General features: G+C 41.9%; 1 protein-coding gene across 1 annotated transcript in view; it reads left to right on the plus strand.

Moving 5' to 3' along the window:
- tspan15 (tetraspanin 15) overlaps positions 1 to 23,110 on the plus strand; it is a 39,068-nt gene that overhangs the window by 573 nt on the left and 15,385 nt on the right. The window contains exons 2-4 of the mRNA XM_003223687.4: positions 14,058 to 14,243; positions 15,476 to 15,550; positions 17,458 to 17,553. Of these exons, the coding sequence (XP_003223735.1) occupies positions 14,058 to 14,243; positions 15,476 to 15,550; positions 17,458 to 17,553 (357 nt within the window). The remainder of the gene's footprint in view (positions 1 to 14,057; positions 14,244 to 15,475; positions 15,551 to 17,457; positions 17,554 to 23,110) is intronic.

Consider the following 23,110-nt stretch of genomic DNA (forward strand, 5'->3'; position numbering starts at 1 on the left):
GAGGGCCCAAGTTTGCCCATTCCTGCTTTAGCATCAAAGAATCCTAAAGTTGGAAGAGACCTCGTGGACCATCCAAGCCAACCCCCTACTAAGAAGTAGGAAAATCTTATTCGAAGCACCCCCGACAGATGGCCATCCAGCCTCACAACCTCTGAGGATGCCTGCCATAGATGTGGGCGAAACGTCAGGAGAGAATGCTTCTGGAACATGGCCATACAGCCCACAAAACTCAAAGCAACCCATCCCCTATTTAAAAGCCTCCAAATAAGGAACCTTGGGGCAGAGAGTTCCACTGCTGAACAGCTCTCTCACACAATTAGGAAGTTTAAGGAGCCCCGTGGCAGAGTGTGTAAAAGCACTGAGCTGCAGACGGAAAGGTCCCAGGTTCAAGCCCCAGGAGGGGCGTGAGCGGCCGCTGTTAGCTCCAGCTCCTGCCAACCTAGCAATTCGAAAACATGCCAATGTGAGTAGATCAATAAGTACCGCTCCAGCGGGAAGGTAACGGCGCTCCATGCAGTCATGCCGGCCACATGACCTTGGAGGTGTCTACGGACAACGCCGGCTCTTCAGCTTAGAAATGGAGATGAGCACCACACCCCAGAGTCAGACATGACTGGACTTAACGTCAGGGGAAATCTTTACCTTTACCTCCTAATGTTCAGGTGGAATCTCCTTTCCTGTAGTCTGAAGCCATTGTTCCGCGTTCTAGTCTCCAGGGCAGCAGAAAACAAGCTTGCTCCCTCCTCTCTATGACATCCCTTCTCTTATTTATATATGGCCCAGTTCTTGTTGGCCACAAAAGACAATAGTTTCCACAATTGGCAGACGTTTCTTTCTGTTTTCTTCTTATTTCTTTTATCATCAAGACGTTTTCCACTGTGAATTAGCAAGAAATTTTCAGCCAAGCAGAAATTGTTCTGATGGTAATCTATTTTTTGATAATCTATTTATGGTAATCTATTTATTGAAGACTTCTGTTTCATTTTTCCATTGCACAGATGGTTTAGCAACCAATGCACCAAGCTTCTGATGAGCACCTCCCCCCCCCCCCCCCAGCTTCTCCTCCAGACACCACACCGTACTTACAGAGTGCACCTTTTACATAAAATGAGTAGGCCAACCAGGGAAATCTGAACTATTTGGGTTGATAACTTAGATGCCTCTTCTTATCCACAGGAAATACATATCATGGCAATGGATTTTGCACTTACTGAGCTTTCACTTGGTCATATAAAGTCTAATGACACAGCTTCTTCTCTTTGCTCCTGTTCTATGGTTTCTTTGGTAGGGCTTGGATTAGATGAATCAGTGGTAGAGACCTTTGTTTCCACAGTTTCCTCAGTTTTCATCTGCAATCCAGGTCAAATCCCCCCTCCCATCCCCCAATTTAGGTTTTGCCAACAAGTTACCACATTTTGACAGCTTCCACTATGGTGGCTATTGTTGCTGTTGCAACGTAAATTGGTAGAAAGGCAGGTAATGATAGTGTGAATAATAAAAATTTGGTTGAGATAGTGCTTGCAGTTCTGAAGTGACTCTTAATTTTTTGCTTCTCATAGACTTGGGAGGGGGATTTGGTTAACCAGTTAAAATTCACAAGTAAACCAGATTTTTTACCTGAAAAACGGGGGGAGGGGTGTTGAACCCCTAAACTGCCCCCTTGGCTATGGGCTTGCTCAGGGTGCATCTGTATTGGAAAGTGAATGCAGTTTGATCCATAGAATAATAGAGTTCGAAGTTTTGGAAAATGGCATTCATAAGCTTTTGGAAAATGCCTTTTAGAGAAGAACCAAAAACCCTTTAGAATAGAATGTTCTCTTGTGGTATGCAACCAGATATAATTATACAAGGCAGTGGTTTCAGTTGTTAGACTGAATAACCTGTTATCTCTGATCTGTTAGGAAAACAGAGATTTGCCAGTACATAAAAACAGCAGAACTTTAGAACTGTTTTTATTTCAGCGCCCAAAAAGGTACTTTATTATAAAACAACTCGTTTCATATCATGCACTCAAGAGACAAAAATGAAGTAGACTTTGATGGAAATAACATATTTGGTTTACTCGCAACATTCATGTACTCAGCATACACAGGTACAAAACCTATCAGTCCCGTTTCAGATGTGTTTGAGATAATTCTCTGTGCCATCCGGCCAGGGCATCTCTCTTATAACAAAACAGCTATCGACAGGTCACATAGTTAATATATATATTCAGTTATATATTGTTACTATTTTACTGTTTTACCACGTTACTGTGTATATTGAGTTTTACTTTGTTGCTGATACGTGTCATGTATGTATTTTATTTTGTTTTATTCTAATTGCCGAGTCCCTTCGGGGAGATGGAGGCGGGGTACAAAAAGAAAGATTATTATTATTATTATTATTATTATTATCATTAAAAGAGAGCAGCCCCTTTTGTATCTTCTCAGCAACCATAAAGTAAAGGAAGCTGCATACCCAGAACATACATACAGGAAACAGTAAGCAACAGGATCACAGACAAACATTACTAGAGAAGGCTTGAAGAAGGTTGTCATTTCCAACAGGAAGAGACCACATGGACCATTTAGTCCAACCCTCTGCCATGCAAGACACAATTTTCTCCATTCTATGAAATCCCGGGAGTTGTAGTTTGTTGTTGTTGCTGTTGTTGTTGTTACTATTATTATCTCCTCCAAAAGGGACTCAAAGTATTCTGGTAGAAGGTTTGTGTCTCACTAACCTCCCAGGATTGCATAGTAATGAGTCATGGCAGTGAAACAAAGTGGTCTTAAACTGCATGGATTCTGCAGTGCAGACGTCATTGTCTTTCAGTGTTGTGAGAAGATTGTGTCTCAATCTAGAGATATTGGTGGGATACAATGTGCTATGAGGCAATAATAGGAAACCTACTCCGCTGACTGGAGCCAGCATAATGTCTTGAGTTGGTTTAAACAGCTGATTTTAAAGTAGATATAACGGATTTTAATGTTTATGCATATTTATAATTATTTTATGTCCCGGCATGGAGTGCTTGCCATATATATCTTGTGATCCACCCTGAGTCCCCTTCGGTGTGAGAAGGGTGGAATATAAATGTTTTAAATAAATAAATAAATACAAAGACATATTACAGGCAGTCTCCAAGTTGCAAACAAGAATGGTTCTGTAGGTTTGTTCTTAAGTTGAATGTGGGTGTAAGTCGGAACAGGTCCCTATTTGAAGTGTAACTCCAGCCAGATATAATGGACATGTCAACTAACGAACTGGATACCAAGAGACCATAAGCGGCCCTTAGGTAGACTTCGTACTCGATGAGACGAACCAATGGTTAAACTATTTGGTCAGAAATGGAAAAGAAAAGCAAGGGACTGTATTTTGTGGCAAATGGTAGATTTGTGTGAAGCCAAAAAGAGTGGATCAACAACAAATCGGATAGGATAGGACAGTGGTTCCCAAACGAATTTGGCCTACCGCCCCCTTTCCAGAAAAGATATTACTCAGCGCCCCCTGGAAATTAATTTTTAAATTTTAATAGCAATTAAATAGAAAGATATATGTATTAATGTTTCTACCTTTTTCATAAAATATAGTAAAGAAAGGTGTAAATAAGAAACATTGAAGTTTGAAATTATGAAACTATTTTTTGAACTCAGAATAGAAAGATAATACAGTTATTTATTGCCCTCAAATGCACCTGTGGCCATCACCACCCCCCTGGATCGCTGCAGCGCCCACCAGGGGGCAGTAGCGCCTACTTTGGGAATCACTGGGATAGGAGATTATATCTATATAGTAGAGTCTCACTTATCCAACATTCGCTTATCCAACGTTCTGGATTATCCAACGCATTTTTGTAGTCAATGTTTTCAATATATCGTGATATTTTGGTGCTAAATTCGTAAATACAGTAATTACTACATAGCATTACTGCGTATTGAACTACTTTTTCTGCCAAATTTGTTGTCTAACATGATGTTTTGGTGCTTCATTTGTAAAATCATAACCTAATTTGATGTTTAATAGGCTTTTCCTTAATGCCTCCTTATTATCCAACATATTCGCTTATCCAACATTCTGCAGGCCCGTTTATGTTGGATAAGTGAGACTCTACTGTATCTCTATTTATATCTATATATTTCTTGGTTAAGCTATTTGGTCAGAAATGGAAAGAAAAGCACAGGATCGTATAGTGTGGCAAATAGTAGACTTATGTGAAGCCCAGAAGGAGTGGATTGATGACAAATTGGATAGGATAGGTAGAATAGGATGCAAAGCTCTGGATAGCCTAGTGAAGGGTTAACACCCCTGTGGTATTTGTTTTGCTGTCTGTGCCCCTGTTCAGAAGATTTCGCCTCACTTTTTGTCCCTGTGACATTTGGATTTTGAAAAAAAAAATGGCTTGTTGAGGAAGCAAGGATTGGAGAGAAAGTTTCATTTGAGGTACCCTTTCCCCTTGATAACTCTTCCAGGAGTGAATTTCCCTCCCTAGGGGTAGATTTCTCTCACTTCCTGTTGTCTCACCTTTGTTCTTAACTAGAAGTCATTTATAACTCGGGGATTGCCTGTATAATAATAATCGTCATCACAAAGGTGCTACAAGGTCCCCTTGCATACTGATATTCCAGACCACCACAGCAAAAACAAAGCCATTTTCTAGATCACAGCTTCCCAAGGCTTACTGATGTGAGGGAATGGCAATGATTTTTCTTTTCTTGCTCTAGGCCTTGGTGCTTTATTTATGCCTTTTGGATACAATTGTTTCTTTCTTTCCTTCCTGGAATTTTTCTGTGGACCACCAGCCAGTGACTTGGGGCAACAGGCCAAGGACTGCCACTTTGTGTAGCACTGCTCTAGAATTGTTTTGCTTTTTAAGGTAATTTTGTGTTGCAACCCCCCCCCCTCCAAATTTGATTCCAAATTCAGTAAACAACATAATAAGCAACCCATGGCATCAAAACAGTTGCAACCTGATTTCTGTGTAAATTGGATTGTATCCAACTTGCACAGAAATGATCACTAAATCAATGACCGGAAATGCCCAGAGAGCAAATGAAATGCATCATTAAACAGCACATCAGAGCTCCCTTGTTTCTGTAAGCAAGTGCTACAAGATAAACGGCATCGAAGGCCAGTGCAGATTCAGATTTCTACCCATAGAAATCAGCTTTGATTTCTTTGTTAACTTTTTTACTTGGATTTCTCTGACAATTGTGTCATAAATGGCATTAAAAATAGCAACGCATCCATACTGGATTTAATCAATAATCTGTTTCATTCATTATTCTGTTTAGAGTCGTGGGCCATCATACGTCTCAATGGGACACCCGCAAATAGGATAGAACATTTTGGAGGCAGTTACTGGATGGAATACGTATCATGACTATAAGTATAGGCTGGATCTACTCTGCTATATAATCCAATTCAAATCTGGATTCAGAAACTGGTTATATGGCAATGTACATGGGGCCATAGAGCCCTCCTTTCTGCCTTGCTCTAACTCCTCTGGCCAAGCTGGTGTTCTTACTACAATCTTTAGTAGCAAATTGTCTCTATATCCTGTTATATCCTTTTATCTGTCCTAAATCTCCCATTTATTGCTGGTGTTTTTAGCTCTAGGTTCTACTACCATGTATAAAATATATCAAGCACCTAATAATGTGTTATTGTAGTTGGTAATGGTTCCAAACTGTAAATGTATAAGTAACTAGGTGTGCCCGGCCACGCATTGCTGTGGCTTATGGGAATCATTTGTTGGCCAGGTGGAATAGCAGTGAATAGCCTTGCAGCCTCAAAGCCTGACCATTTTTTTTCTTTTGTGAATCCTTGTTTGGTGAGCTGGAATGCAACGGAATAGGCTTGCTGCTTGGGAGGCTGGATACTTGCGTTCTAGGGGAATGGTTTTTTGGGCTGCTAGAATTGCAATGAATAGCCTCGCTGCTTCAAAGCCTGGCTGCTTGCTATCTAGCGGAACCTTTGGTTGGTCAGCTTCAATAGTACAGAGGAGTATCGCTGCTTCAAAGCCTGGCTGCCTTCTACCAAGGTTAATCCTTTGTCGGTCTGGTTGAATTGCACTGAATAGCCTTGCAGCTTCAATGCTTGGCTGTGTTATAGCTAGGGGAATCCTTGTTTGGCGAGCTGGAGTAGCACCCACAATCAAAGAGCTGCTTTGAAGCCTGGCTACTTCTTTTGTAGGGGAATCATTGTTTGGCCAGCTTGAATTGCACTGAATAGTCTTGCATCTTAAAAGCCTGGCTGCTTTCTACTTTGTGGAATCCTTGGTTGCCCAGGTTGAATAGCAATTAATACTCTCAGTGCGGCAAGTATGAATATTGCAATTAGTCACCTTCATTAGCATTTAATGGCCTTGCAGCTTCAAAGCCTGGATACTTCCTGTCTGGGGGAATCCTTTGTTGGGAAGTGTTAGCTGGCCCTGATTGTTTCCTGTCTGGAATTTCTCTGTTTTCAGAGTGTTGCTCTTTACTGTCCTGATTTTAGAGATATTGTTTTTATACCACAGTAAATATTATATATTATATTTATAATCTTATATCATCTCCTTAGAACTGGATTTTATGAGGCTCCTTTTACACAGCTGTATAAAATCCACACTGAACTGGGTTATATGGCAGTGTGGACTCAAGATAATCCAGTTCAAAGCAGATAATGTGGATTATGTGCCTTGGCATTCTGTGTTAAATAGCTGTGTGGGAGGGACTTGAGTTTTCACTGCCATATAATCCAGTTCAAATCAGATAATCTTTATTTTATAGGCAGTGTGGATGAGGTCTAAGTGCACTCTGCCTGTGCCCTGGACTGAGGGAATTTTGGCTGAGGGAATTGCTAGGATACGAAGTGGGTGGGGTCTAAAGGGGGCGGGGCCTAGTAAATAAGTAACTTTATTTTTCTATCCCGCTGTGATGACTCATGGGCCTTGTAGTCCTGCTCATGACATTGTAATGCCTGATGAAGAAGAAAACTTGGGTTTTTTACCTTCCCAGTCAGAACTGGAATCTTCTCAGCCAGATCTTTCCCAGGCAGATCTGGGAACCTTGCACCTGCAAGAAAGTTGTGTCCCAGAAGTATGTCAAACAAACCCTGAGCCTACATCTCCCGTGTTCTCTCGCCATGAGTTTTGTAAACAACAGAGGGGTTTGGAAGCAGCTTCGCGCAGGAGTGCGAGGATAGCAGCTAAGAATGTACCCAATTAAGTCTGCTTTTCGTGAGAATCTTTAAGGAGTCAGACATCTGGTCTCAGAGTTTAGCTTTCGTTTCTGGTTCCCAGAGAACTGCTTCGGCGGGAAAGTTAGACTCTATATAGGTGTTTTACCCGCGTAGTAACTTCGCGGAGTCAATTCGTCAGCCTCCGGAGCGAGTTGTGTCTGGACAGCGCGCTCCGATTCAAGCCTCGTTCCTGCTCAAGCCTTGCCTTGTTTCCAGCCTCCGCTCCTGTTTCCCAGCCTTTGTTTACCTACGGATCTTGCCTTGTTCCCAGGACTAACCCTTGCCTTGTTTCACGGATTTTACCAAGTTATTCCACGGACCTTGTTCTTGTTCCTCGTTACCTTGTTCCACGTTTCAAGCCTTGTTTCAAGTATCAAGTTATTTCCTAGCCTTGCTCAAGTTCATGGACTAAAGGACCTTGTCATCTCCCCTCACTTTGCCTGGCAAAGTGAGTGTTTCGGTTATTGGATTACAACTTTGGACCTTAATATTCCATATTGGACATTGTTTCTTTGGACTAATTTTGACCTTTCCTGAAAGGTCTGCTTCTGGACTAACTTTTACATTTGCTTTTACTAACTTTATATATTTCCTTAATAAAGATATTAGATAGAATCTGGCCTCTGCGTATGGTTATTGGTGCTCTGTAGCCTGGGTCGTGACACCCGCCACCATCTCCCGGCATGGACTCGGGATGGCTAACATGGGACAAAGGCCCGAAATCACTAGACAAAGTAGAACAATTAAAACATATTGCAATAAAAACACAGTAAAATCAACATTATACAAAACAATTACATTAAGCAAGACAGTACATTAAACCATAAAAATTCATTTAACAAATATGATGAGTTAAAAATCAGATAAAATAAGATGGACCACCAGGTTGGTGGAGGGGGATAGCATGGAGGGGCCATTTCAACTAAAGTTCAATAGTATAATTCCAAAGTGCTTTGGGGCCAAAGGACAAAGTGCAAACATTTCTTGACCTAAGGGGTGGGAGATGGACGTCTAGTTTATTAGAGGAAAAAGGGACCTGTGCGAAAGAAGGTATATAAATCTAAATTTTGGTCATGGGGACTGAATTATTCAAATGCGCAGCAAAAAAGCCAGGTTTTAAGCTGCTTTTTAAAAGAAGCAAGGGTGGGTGCATGCCTGATCGCCCTCGGGAGGGAGTTCCAGATCTGGGGGGCCACTACTGAGAAGGCCCGCTCCCTCGTCCCTGCCAACCGAGCCTGCGATGGAGGTGGGAGCGAGAGAAGGGCCTCCCCGGATGAACGAAGATATTGTACAGGTTCACAGGGGGAAACACGGTCACGAAAGTAGGCGGGTCCCAAACCGTTTAGGGTTTTATAGGTAAGAACTTGCATCTTGAATTGGGCCTGGAAGATAATCGGCAGCCAATGGAGCTTCTTAAACAGGGGAGTTGATCGCTCCCTGTAATTCACTCCCGTTAGCAACCTGGCTGCCGAACGTTGGACTGAGCCATTTCTAAAGGGGGAAAATGGCTCTTTCTTGTCCTCTAATTTGGGCTTTATTTTTCTAGGTTTTTTTGTTTGAAAGACATAGACTGGATGACTATGTCTTTTGTGGCCAAATTTGGTGTGATTTGGTTCAGTGGTTTTGTTGTCGACCGCGTTTTAGGGGATCGGGCCCTTAAGGAGAGACCCGACCCGGTCCTGAGGGAACGGACCTTGGCGAAGCCAAAAGGAGAATATGAGCCGCAATACAACCTGGAGCCGAAATGAAGAAGGTCCGCCAAAGATGAAGGAAAATCCGCCAAGGAGTCTTTATTTAGCGATTCAGCTGAAAAGGACACTAGTACCGATCATTCAGTCTACTAGCGTAACATATGTTTCAAATAAAGCCATATTTATACAATGTTTCGGTCTGACAGCCCTTTGAATTTCCCGCCCCGCTTCCCCGCCCATCCGATCGCGGATAGGCTGGGAGGTTGAACGAGGCGGGCTTTCGTTTCCCGCCTTGCCTTGCTGGCCCAATGGGGAGCCGCTTTTTGTCCCCACTCGGGCCAATCAGAGAGGAGGAGGCGGGAGCTATTAAAACAATGAAGTGACCGGACAGGAAATATCAGATTAATCCTGGCCCGGCCGATTTCTAAAGGAATTAATGGCACCCATCAAGGATGTCCGGGGTCCTGTCACGTTCACAGATTTTAGATATGTCTTTGGGGTGTCAGACGGGAAGTAAAGAAGGGTGGTGATGAGCCGTCATTGACGAGCTCCACAGGGGTGCCTTCCTGAGGCGTCCTGGCCTGGGATATGACAATGTTTGCCTTGGGGGCGAGTCACCTTTAGGAATTTGGTGACCCAAGCCCTATATTGTCCATGCGATCGGAATGAGATTGGATTAAACGGTGGCAGATTATCCTCTTGTTTTTGGGAAGGGAGGTCTGGGTCATAGGGCTAGAGTTCACGTTGGGGTCATAATATTTCCCATTTGATTTCATGATTTGACAATTATATGGGATAGAATGAAAATTAAAATAAAGTTGGAACATAAACCCTGCTGGGAAAAATACATATTTTCCGGGGATCCCAAGGAGTACAAATACATATAGGCAGATAGATAGGTTTCAAGGAAATAAAGGAGAATCCATAAAGGTGGGTGACATTGCATAAAGGGGAATCATGAATGATATAAACAATAGAAAACATTTGATAAGAACGAGGTTTACAACATCTGGGGAACCCAATATGGAAAGTCATAGAAGTGGAGTTTTAGCAGCATGATTTTACAATTCATGAAGTTGTTATCTCTTGCCTCAGAATGCAGGGATAATCCACAGTAAACTCCAGTAAAAAGTCTCAATCACCTTCTACTATAAATATATGGAATATAGAACATAAAGTCTTGATTTTTGAACTATCTTTTACAAAGTCCTGGAGGGGAGGTCACCTCGATCACATTTTTGCTGTTTACTCCATAGTAAGACAGCACATTACATTTTTATAGAGAGAGATTAGAGTACTTAGAATGACTTTATATGTAAAATTAAAATTAAAACTCAATCAAGTTACTTCTTATACAGCAAATTTAGAATGCATGTAGCAGATCATGAAAAAAATACTGCAGAGTAAATAAAGTACAGAAAAGGAAACCAGAATGGTCAAGGAAGTGAAGCATCCCTCCTGTGAAGAAAGGTTACATCATTTAGGAGTATTCAGCTTATTTAAAAAAAGTAAAATGATAAAGATGAATAACATTATTCATAATTGTTTTTTTAAACACGATACCTGTAAGTTTGGAGAACATAAAATAAGCTTCTAAATTTCTACTAGAACAAATTATAAGAAGAGAGATGAAAAGTTACTTGCTTGGTAACCTTTCAACTTGCAAAAAAGAAGGTTCTTCCATACTCATAATGTGTTTGTTGGAAGTTACATTGTCTTTAGGGTGTAGTTTGTGGTTTTCATTGGGCAATATTGAACTGGTTAAGCAATGAGTAAGCTGAATAGGTTAAAAGATTAGGAATCAAAGGCTTTAACAACTTGGTTTTGTTTTGCTTTGCTTTATGACGTGAGCTGAAATGGTCACTGGGGTTATGAAAGAAAAAGAGACAGTTAAAATTAATTATTAATGCATCACTGTTGTAATTATATTTCCTTGTATATGGTGTTGTTAAGAGATGTAATGTCTGATTTGTAAACTGTTTAGTTAAAAAGGTACACTTGATTAACTGGTTTTTAGTACAAGTGTCATCTGTCAAAGGCAGGGGCTGTTTTATGGGCTGGGATTAGCACAGCGGGCTAAACCGTTAGCTGCAGAAAAATCCTACCAATCGAAAGGTCAGCAGTTCAAGCCCAGGTTGGGGTGAGCACCTGCCGTTAGCTCCAGCTCCTTGCCCAGCTAGCAGATCAAAAGCAGAAAAGTGATTAGATAAATAGGTACCACTTTTAGGAGAGGTAATAAAGACACCCTTAAGAATATTGATCGGGAGGATATCTAAGGACAACAAAACTCCTCAGCATGGCCGGAGTCGATACTGGAAATATGGGCGAGAAGGGCAGAATAGAAATCCTGTAAATAAATAAATAAGCCAAGTTTACATGCCATCTTTAGAGGCAGAAGAGAAAGAGATTTTTCATGGAACTCATGAAAAAGGGCTGACTAACACTGACTAACACTGGATATGTTGCTAACCATGGATGCTTGGAATTCAAAAATAGGAAACAGAGGAAAAGCAGACACGGTTGGAAAATTTGGCCTCAAGTCAGAAAGCTGAACAGAAGAGCAATTTAGCAAACTTTTGCTCCTTTTGCACAGCTGTATAAAATCCAGATTATCTGTTTTGAACTGGATTATATGGCAGTGTAAACTTAGATAATTCAGTTCAAAGCAGGTAATGTGGATTATCTGACTTGATATTCTAGATTATATGGCAGTGTAGAAGGACCTTCAGTGAGGCCAACAGTTCATTGCAAACATATTCTGTAAGTAACCAAAAAAGATGACTGTTATGTGGATGTCACCATCAATTCAGAAATCAGACTATATAATTGGAAGTTAAATATTGAGAAGTCCCATTCTGTCTGCAGAAGCAAGACCATGAACAGATCGTGGCACAGACCATGACTGCTAATTTCAAAAAGAATAAATTGCAATTTATTCTGCCAAGAAAACACCATGATACACCTTAGAAATGACTTGAAGGTACACAATAACAACTCAGTATTTCCTTTGGAGACTGGGGATTCTTTGCATACAGATCTACCTGTCAGCATTGTTGTCACCTTGCGTGTTAAGGGTGATGGCACCTTTCCAGCAACTAGTTCCTTATAACCATTAAGTACCATACCTTTGTCTTTTCATAAAGAACTGCTGCTTCCTTTAAGATGCTGAAAACATGTTAGACTTCTTTTGGATCTCCCAACCTTCTCTAGGAAAGGTAGTTTTGTCTGTCGGTCTGTCTGTGTAACTACAAAGGAATATGGCTTTAAATCTCCTTGCTTTTTTGAAAGTTACATTTTCCTCCTGAGTAAACATGGAGGACTTTTATTTTTCTTTGTCTAACCTTTCCATTTTACTGTAGCCTGTTACTAATTAACTAGGCAGTAAGTAGTCTGACAAGTACTTAACTGATATTTGAACTACTTAACATCATGTCAAGAAACCTGAATGGAAGTTGAAAAAAACTAAAAACTAAATCAGGGTAGTAGCTGTTTGCTGACATACCGGTCATATTCCCTTGTAAATCCTTCTAGTGTGGCTCCTGACTGTACAGCCAACACCCGAAAGGGAGCAAGTTGTTCCAACGAACTATATCTTCCAGGAGGTTCTGTTGCAATGTGGGAGGGAGCATACTCATTTTTGACTGCAGGAAGAGACTTAAGCTTCTTGAAAGCATGAATATCCCTTTGTCTCACAAACAGAAGAACATTTTTTTCAGACATCAGTAAAATGGTGTGCTGGAAGTAGTGTTTTTTTTGCTCATCTTTGCTTTACACAACCGGGGCACCACCTTTTTACAGAAAAAGTTTACTTAGCAAAGTATTCATTAATTGCTTAATTTGGCTATGTAGTAGAATGACCGCAGCACTACAAAAACTGTATATTCAATCAGGTCTGTGTGAGGAACCCCACTGGAAGCAGGATTTGCAGTGTCGGATGCAATTACATCTTCATTGAGAGATGGCTGTCAGGCATCATTTACATTTGTTGTGGTGATTCTTTGAGTCATTTCTGGCTTATGGCAACCCTATGGTGAAACTATCGCAGTTTTTCTGGGGCCAAGATGTGTAACTTGCCCAGAGGTCACCCAATTGGTTTCCATGGCCAAGTGGGTATTTTAACCTTGTTCTCCAGTGCTCAACCCACTACATTACACTGACTCTAGCAAAAAGAGACCCTACTGTTCCACTATTAAACAGCTTCTTGCTTGATTTTCAATATCATTATTAGGCAATTAAAATACATTGTTGACATTTCTCCAACTTCTGCTAACATATAAGTAGCAGATGTAATTGGTGGAAGACCTAATCTATATAAATAAAAATGTAATGTCCGTCAGTGAGGGACCTCATATCTCCCAAACTACTTCACCGAATGCTGTGAAATTCGGACACATTATAGCATTCAAACTGCCGTGTGTTTTAAGCCTACTCTCACAAACCTGACACACCTGAGAAAGGTAAAATCAAACCACAAAGCAACAGCCAATCAGTCTCCTTCTCCCTAAGCTACTGTCCTAACAGACGGCTCCTTCCCTTAACAACAGCCAAGTACTCCCCTCCTCCCTTAGCAGCCAACATAACAGGCGGTTCCGCTTCACAGTTGCCTCTCATCCTCTTATATCGCTTTCCTGACAGAAATTATGGGATTGTTTTGTGAAGCAGTCCAAATTTCTGTCAAGTCCTTCAGCAAAATCTGCAGAACCTCACAGTCTTCTGCTATTGTTGTTGTTGTTGTTATGTTCAATCAGTTTTTTCTACTTTTTTGTTGGTGCCACCTATAAGGATTTTGTAGATGCTCTATGAAAAATGCACATTATTAGGTCATCTACTTTAGTAGTAGTTGGGATGCAGGGTCCCTGTGAAAGTGGGAAAATTCCATTTAAAAACTATTCTTTTTATCAGAGAAAACACCTTTTTAGGGATCACTAGGTACTCCATCATGATTCTGTGATCAATCAGACCATAGAATTGTACTGGTGGGCAATGTTGTAGTCAACTTTCTGCAGACATTGATCAAAGAGTTGTGCTGTAGGGTCTAGGATTGCAACAGAGAACACATTAACAAAAAAAAAATCAAATCTGCAAAAAGCTAAATTTGCAAATGTGCAGTGACTATTGCATTATATTTATGATCACAACTTTCTCTCTTTTCTGTTACAGCTACTAGGAGCATTTGTTCTAGCTGTTGGTATTTATGCCGAAGTTGAAAGACAGAAGTATAAAACCCTTGAAAGTGCCTTTTTAGCTCCAGCAATTATTCTAATACTACTGGGCATTGTAATGTTCCTTGTTTCTTTTGTGGGTGTGCTGGCATCCTTAAGGGACAACTTATCCCTCCTTCAAGCTGTAAGTACTTTTATCTAAGCAGACTTGTATAATTACTTGTAACTTGATGCTTATAACACTGTTTTGCAAACAGTTTGGACACACCTCAGCCAGTAACTTCCTTCTTTGATAAATAACAGAGAGAAACTATAGATTATTATTTAACCAGTGAGAAGAGGTGGTCAGATCGCAACATCTAGTAATGTCACCCTTGTTAGGTTAGAACATTTTGTATAGCTCCTTGCACGGGAATGCTCAGATGCAAATATTAAAAACCTATTGGTTAAATAAAATATTTACTTAAGTAAAATTGATATGATTTAAATCACTCCAAATGTTATTTCATAATGTGGGCGTGGCATCTTCACTGTAGAATTAATAAAGTTTGAAACCACTTTAATTGCCATGTCTTAATACTGTGGAATCCTGTGATTTGTAGTCTGATGTAGCACAAGCACTCTTTGTCAGAGAAGGCTAAAGACTTTATAAAACGACAACTCCCATGATGTAAAGTGGCTGTCTTAGGGCCCTTCCACACAGCCATATAACTCAGAATATCAAGGCAGAAAATCCCACAATTTCTGCTTTGAACTGGATTATTTGAATCTACACTGCCATATATTCCAGTTCAAAACAGATAATGTGGGATTTCATTCAACTGTGTGAAAGGGGCCTAAGTACAGCATACTAAAATAAAGATGCAATGTGTACTTCGATAGTGTGCCTCAGTTAGAGCTGTTATGACAGTCATTCATGTTATCTGGAACATACCTCTCTATTTATATATGTCTAGAAATTTTGGTGAAAATTCAACCCTATATACCCGCATTGGCTTATCATTGAATAAGTGTGAGCACTGTATCTCAACTCTTATATAAAAAAGAAAAGAATGATCTCCTCCTCTGAGAAGAGTGGCAAAAGGCATGAGCGTAGGGCCCTTCCACACAGCCATATAACCCTGAATATCAAGGCAGAAAATTTCAAAATATCTGCTTTGTACTGGGTTATGTCCATATATCTCAGTTCAAAGCAGATAATGTGGGATTTTATTCATCTGTGTGGTAGGGGCCTTAGTCTATTCTGGGATATCCCAAAAGCTCAGATGCTCTCTTCTCCGGTGACATCATATCGAAATCCATAATTTTCACTCAAAAGATTTCCTTGATTTATAGATGAATATATATGGTAATTCATTAGCACAACACATTTTCGATTTTGCACACTTACGTACTATTTTTGAAATTGTTTTTCAGTTCATGTACATCTTGGGCATTTGTTTGCTCATTGAATTAACAGGAGGAGTTATGGCCTTAATTTTCAGACATAAGGTAAGAAAACCAAGATTTGAAAGTATGCCTAACTTAAAAGCTGCATTCCTCCCTCTATATAGTATGGAAAAATGGATGTAGTATTTTGTTGTCTCAAAATCATTAACAAGTACTTGTGGCAATGTAACTGAAGATCAGGTAAGTGGAAAGTGTAGAGCAAACACAAGACCACATAAACATCGCTTGTTTGTAAAATGGCCTTTTAGATTCTGTTTCAAGAACACTTGAATCCTAAAAGCTTTGTAAATTATGCTACTGTACAACATATAATCTATTTCCTTGTGTGGGACATCTTGCAACCTGAGGTTTTGTTTTTTTTAACTACCACTGCTGGTGATTGAGCCTGTGGTCTTTCCATGCAGAGCATATAATCTTTTGTTTATGTTGGCCAGTGGTTCCCAACCTTATTTTGGCCATGCCCCATCTAAGTATCTCTACAATCCTGACCCCTTCTCCTGGTGGCATATTATTCTTATTGTGAATCACATGGAAGAAGCCTAAAAAGCTATTAACTTGATCCAAAGATGGTTTCAAAGAACATGGTATCAATGAAAGAGAAAAATAAAAACAAATTGATGTGAGTCATCCTCAACTTCATGGCATGTATTTGGTGAGACTACGTGAGAATATCTTATCACCTAATGTTAATTTTCTTGTTGCTGATCATCTTTTCTTTACTTTTTTCATACAAAAATATTGACCTACCTGTGAAAATAAAAAATTGTGCTTTTTTCCTGCCAATTTCTTGCTAGGTAAAGGTTTTCCCCTGACATTAAGTTTAGTTGTGTCCGACTCTGGGGGTTGGTGCTCATCTCCATTTCTAAGTCAAAGAGCTGGCGTTGTCCGTAGACACCCCCAAGGTTATGTGGCTGGCATGACTGCATGGAGTGCTGTTACCTTCCTGCCAGAGCGATACCTATTGATCTACTCATGTTTTCAAACTGCTAGTTTGGCAGAAGCTGGGGCTAACAGCGGGAGCTCACCTCGCTCTCCGGATTCGAACCTCTGAAAGGCAGTAGTCAGTTCAATTGGGCCACATAGTAACTGAACATTTTGCTTTCATTTTGTCTTCTGTGAAGGCTAGAGGCCTTTTTTTTAAAAGAAAAGGCAACTGGGAATCCTCTCCTTAATCCTCTCCTTCCTGTACATGTTATGCAGCAATAACACTTTCTATTGCAACTAGAGATGAAAAGGTCTAAAAAATCCCCCAGAAAATTGGGGAAAACAGTTGTTTCTGTCTCCCTCCCATTTTTCTATGTTTCCCATTTTTTTCCATCCCCCCCAAATGTTTCTGGGTTTTTTCCAAGCCTTCTCAACTCTAATTGCAACACAAACAGACTGTTAATAATGGCCAAACTTCACTAAAAAGGTCTGTGACATAGCAGTGAAACCTTCATGAGAAAGGCCAAAAAAAAAAAAAAAGATTTAGAAAACCTTCCCCCAATTTGCTACACAAAACTTAAGCCTCCTTCCTCTTAAGGTCACACCACTTTTTAGGATCCCTCTTATTCTTGAGGATGTTTATACGTACTATGTTGGCCCCTTGTACACTGCCATATAATCCAGATTATCAAATCAGATAATCTACATTATCAGCTTTGAATTGGATTATATGAGTCTACACTGCCATATAATCCAGTTCAAAGCAGATAATCTGGATTTTATATGGCTGTGTAGAAGGGGCTTTAGTGACTTAGTGAGAATAAGTGGACTGAAGACAGTTTCTATAAAAAATGGATAGATTTTAAAAGTAAAGCAACTCTTGGATGTATGCTGAATGGTTACAGGTTTCAAAGTCTTTTAACTATGGCAGGCATGGAAATATGCACATATTTGTTATTATAGATGACATTTTTTCCCCTATCATATTGTGTGTTCCTGATCTTTCTTTCTCTTTTCCTTTTTAGACAATTGACTTTGTAAATGACAACATCCGAAGAGGAATTGTAAATTATTATGATGACCTAGACTTCAAGAACATAATGGATTTTGTTCAAGAGGAGGTTTGTTTTAGGTTGCCAAATTAATAGTGCAGCAGTAGTGTGTTCACTGATCTCTATGCTGATAACTTGGTATATTTCCCAGAAATAGGGAATCAATCTTCAGTGTGATCCATGAGGACTGTTCAGGGGTATAGCTTTGTAGGATGTTTAATTGATTCATTGCTTTTTGTTGAACTGGTTATGGAGTTGCTTGTGGCTTATTTAATGAAAGATTGTTCAGTAATTGCCACATAAAGCAGGTGGTATATAACTAAGGTGGATCAAAATTCTGCATCTAGGGGCCTCACACACGACTAGAAGTGGCAAAAGAAGAACAAGAAGCTGGAAGTGGCTGGAATATTGCTTCTTGCTTTGAAAAATCCCATCAGAAGTCCAGAGGGATCAAGGCCTTCAAAAACAGTCCTGAGGACTTGCACTTTGCTCACCATGATAAATGGCCAAAATTCCAACATGTGCATAAGCATGAATAATAACTCAAATAATGTAGGGGGGGGGGAATCATAGTTTCTCATAGTGAGGATTTGGGGCACAGTTCTCAAAAAAAGTTTCTTGCGTGGCTTCTTCCAGTGAAATAATTCTCTAGTATAAAGCTCTCGTATCGTATTGGTATGCTCTAAATCTCTGTAGTGTAGATTCACTCCTAGTCTTCCATATAAAAAAAAGTTCTTGTACATTTTGTATTTATATTTATGTAGACTCACACAAAATAGACGTTTAGTTAATGTACTAAAAATCAATGCCCAGAGTTTAGTGTTTTGAATTTTAGGCTTTTTTCTGACAGTTTAATTAGAATAATTGCTATCTGTTATTAGTTTACTCTGTCTGGAAGTGTTTCTGATAAAATCTATGGGACGCCAAAGTAAATTGTGAAAGCTGAATACATTAAATGACATCAGATAGAAACTGTTGGTCAGAAATCATGTAAATAAGTTGTTTTTCTAAATTTGTTGTGAATTTCTATTAAAAAAACTCATGTTTTGAGGCTAGCCTTCTTGAGAAATGTGGCTATTGGTATATCTCATCTTTTTTGTTTTTACTTATTTTGCCAAAGGCATTAGGAGTTTAATTAGAAGTCTATATACAGATTTCATGAGCGCTTAACTATTTGTTTACCAGGAAAGCATATTTTACAGAGCATTTTGATCTTTGGTCACACCATAGTTGCCCATCAAAATAACTGGCTCATTAGTTTAGTATGCTCCTCTTTGACATGAGGGTGTCAGCTCACCACAGCCGCTCCTGAATGAACACACGAGACTCTCTGTGTTATCACCAGAAACTTTTACTGTAGGAAACATGAACATCAAAAAAGCCAAGAATGGGAGGCTCCGGCCAACCATCCTTTATATACCCTCCCCCTCATTTGAAAAGTCTCTTCCCGCTCAGCAAAACCCCGCGCAAATTCCCCGCCAAGTCCAGCAGCCGTTTCTTCTCCGAGTCCTGAGCCGCAGGTGTCTTATCAATGTCAGTGACCCTGAAACTCAGAGCCACATCCAGGCTCTAGTAGCAGGGTTCTGACATGGCGTCCTCCTCCCCTTCGTCCTGGAAGGAAAAGATTAAACACAACTATTGTTCTCCGCTGTCCAGAGTTCCTTTATACTTTTTTAACAGGCTGCAATGGAATACCGGGTGTACCTTTCCTAGGTCCTTGGGTAGCCTCAGCTCATAGGTCACTTCGTTTATTCTTTTTGCTACCCTGAACGGCCCTATATAGCGTGGAGCCAATTTTTTAGATGGGAACCCCAATTTCAGGTTTTTTGTGCTCAGCCAAACCAGATCCCCTTCGCCCAATTTGTCCCCCTCTCGGCGCCTACGATCGGCAAAGAGCTTGTACTTCTTTTGTGTTTCCCGCAATGCCTCCACCACGGTCTGCCACCCTTGCTTAATTTTGGCCGGCCATTCCTTGTCGGTCTGGCCCTCTCCTTCCTTCCACTCGGGTAGCCTGGGGAAAGGTGCCACCTCCTGTCCGTATACTATTTCGAATGGGGCACGACCTGTGGCCGAATGTACGGCCCCGTTAAAAGCCATCTCAGCAAACGGTAGAAGGTCCGCCCAATCATCCTGTCTATAATTGGTGTACATCCTCAAGAATTGGCACAGTGTTTGTTGGGTGCGTTCGACTCCCCCGTTGGTTGCGGGATGAAAAGCCGAGCTCAGGTTCCTTTCTGCTCCTAACATCTGTAAGAATTTTCCCCAAAATTTTGCAGTAAATTGGACTCCCCGGTCGCTAATTATTTTGTCGGGACACCCATGTAGGCGATATACATGCTTCACATACAAATCAGCAAGTTTTTCAGCTGAGGGGAGTTTCGGCAGGGCCACAAAGTGTGCCTGTTTTGAGAATAGGTCCAATATTGTCCAAATGTATCTGTGGCCTCTGCTGGGGGGTAGTTCGCCTACAAAATCCATGGCCACGCATTCCCATGGCCTCATGGGCTCCACCACCTTCTGCAATAGCCCCTGGGGCTTCCCCGGTGGTGTTTTTCCCTCTGCACATAATTCACACTGCGTGACGTACCCCCTGGCGTCTTTCCTCATTCCGGGCCACCAGCATTGTTTGGCCAACAGTTTAATAGTCCTGGTGGGGCCTAGATGACCCGCACCCTTGTTATCGTGGCACTTCCTTAACATTTCTCGTCTTAAACATTCAGGAATATACAATTTCTTATTTACAAACACCAAATCCCCACACAATTCTCCCTTTTCCTTGTTAGTTTGTAACCATTTGTCCATTCCATACGCTCGCTTCAACTCTTCCTCCCATATTTCTCCTCCCCCCGTGGAAATGGCAGTACGTTTGTTTTCTTTGGCCGCTTGTGCTCGAGTTAGTACTGCCAGGCCCCACTGCTTATCTAGGAACAGGCTCCCTTCAGATTCCTGAATTCCTCCCCCGTGCTGAGGCATCCGAGAGAGAGCGTCAGCGAGTATGTTATGTTTCCCCTGGAAGAATCTGAGTCTGAAATCAAAACGGCTGAAATATTGGGCCCATCTAATTTGCTTCGCTGATAGTTTACGAGGGGATCTTAGATACTGTAAATTTCTATGATCAGTCCACACCTCAAACGGTGTTCCACTTCCTTCCAGAAAGTGTCTCCAGCACTCTAGTGCTTTTAGAATCGCTAAGGCTTCTCTCTCCCAAATCGGCCAGTTTTTTTCTGTATCGCTAAACTTTTTTGACAGATAGCCACATGGCTTCAGGTTCCCCCCCTCGTCTTTCTGCAGCAGAACTGCCCCATATGCCCGGTCTGACGCATCGCAATGTAGTACAAAGGCCTTAGACATATCAGGGTGCTGTAGGACAGGTTCCTCAGTAAAACGCTTTTTAAGGGCTTCGAAAGCTTCCTGGCATTCTATTGTCCATGTCAGTTTGGCCCCTGGGGCCTTCACTTTGGCTGTTTCTCCCCTGCCTTTAGTTTTTAACAAATCCGTTAATGGCAAAGTGAGGCGCGCAAAGTCCTTGATAAATGTTCTATAGAAGTTTGCGAACCCTAGGAAGGATTGCAGCTGCTTCCGTGTTTTGGGGGCTTCCCACCCCCTCACGTCTTCCACCTTCGCAGGGTCCATCGCCACTCCCTGGGAGGAAATCCTATACCCCAGAAAGTCTATCTGGTCTTTATTGAACTCGCACTTGGCAAGCTTCGCATACAGTTTCGCTTCCCTCAACTTTTGTAGGACTTCCCTGACTAGTTCTACGTGTTGTTCCTTAGTTCGAGACATTATCAATATGTCATCTAAAAAAATAAAGACTCCCTTGTACAACAATGGATGCAATACTTCGTTGATTAATTGCATGAACGCGGCCCCTCCCCCGCACAAACCGAAGGGGAGCACACGATAATTGAATAATCCGAATGCGCAGGAGAAGGCCGTCTTCCACCTGTCCTCTGGTTTGATCTGCAATTTATGGTAGGCCTCAATTAAGTCCAATTTAGTGAATATCTGTCCTTCCGATAACTGGGCGATCAAGTCCTTCACTAAGGGTAGGGGGTATTTATTTACAGTACTGATTGCATTTAGGCCCCTGTAGTCAATGCAGAGCCTCAGCGTTTGGTCCTTTTTCCGCCTGAACAACACAGGCGCCCCTAGAGGGGAATTTGAAGGCTCTATGAAACCCCTCGCTAGGTTTTTATCAATGTATTTTCTCAGTTCCTCCTTTTCCCTAGCTGACATCGGGTATATTTTTGCCTTGGGAAGCTCTGCTCCTGGGACTAGCTCTATTTTCACTTCAACTCTCCGCTTCGGTGGGAAATTGTCTGCTTCCTTCTCATCAAACACGTCCACAAAATCCCGATACTCTGGGGGTAATTTATCTGCCAGTTCTGCTATTCTGATAGAGTCTTCCTCCCCCCTTTTCCCTGGCTCCCTCTCAACTTCCTGGCTCCCTTCTTCCAAATTCATCCTGAAGATCATGCTCTTATCCTCCCAGTTGATTTGCGGGTTGGCCTGCCCCAGCCACGGCATGCCTAGTATAACATTATAGCTGGCTATTTGTGATATCACAAATGACACCTTTCCTTCCCAACTCCCTATCTTACACTTTACATCTTCGGCACTGTACTTAGCTAACGATCCCGATGCTGTGGATCCGTCCAACTGCGAAAAAGCTATTGGGGATTCTAGGTTCGTTCTTTCGCATCCCAATCCCTCGGCTAATTCAGGGGAGATGATGTTCCTGGAACATCCACAATCCACAAATGCTTTGCAGGTTGCTTGTTTGCTGCCATTTTCAAGCTGAATGGGGACCACTATCATAGCTTTGTCCTGACTTACCAACCCCCCCGAGTGGTGCCTCATCGGTGGTTCTTCCTCGGCGCGTTTTCCTGCCACGGCTCTGGGTTTGGGCTGGCCTCCGCCTTCCCCTTTTCTCTGCCAGCACTCGGCAGCCCTGTGGCCCAACCGGCCGCACACGAAGCAGCCACTCCTGCTGGCGCTCACGTTCCCTGTCGGCTCCGTTCTCCTCCCGGCTGGGGTTGATCCCTCCTTCCGGCTCCCCTCTTTCATCTGCGGCCGCTGCTGTAGCCCTCCTCGGTGCCTCCTCGCCTGGGCCAGCGATGTCTCGACGCGCCCCGCCAGCTGAATCCATCCGCGCAGTGTGTCAGGCTCATCACGATGCACCGCCCAGGAGAGGATCTCCCGCCTGAGACCCTCTTTGAAGAGTTCTATCTTTGTTACTGCAGACCATTCCGGCACCTTTTCGGCGAGGCATTGGAACTCCTCCGCATACTCAGATACCGACCTCTGCCCCTGGGAGACGGTCTTCAACTTCTCCCTCGCCCGGATCTGCTCCAGTGGATCTCGGAAACGGGTCTCCAGGGCCCCCATAAAGCGTCGGAGTGACCCCAGACATGGGTCGCGCCGCGCGTGCAGCTGAACGTACCAGCTGGCCGCTCCCCTCTTCAACACTGCACCAATGGCCCGTATCCGGCTGGATTCCGTTCTAAAAGTGTGAGCATTGTCCTCCATATAGCCCCTCACCGTGGTCAGGAAAAAATCCAGTTCAGAGGACTCTCCCCCAAACTCGATCCTTAGTTCCTCTCGTCTCGGTAGGGGTCCCTGT

This window comes from Anolis carolinensis, chromosome 3 (genome assembly GCF_035594765.1).
Source record: "Anolis carolinensis isolate JA03-04 chromosome 3, rAnoCar3.1.pri, whole genome shotgun sequence".
Classification (NCBI taxonomy): domain Eukaryota; kingdom Metazoa; phylum Chordata; class Lepidosauria; order Squamata; family Dactyloidae; genus Anolis; species Anolis carolinensis.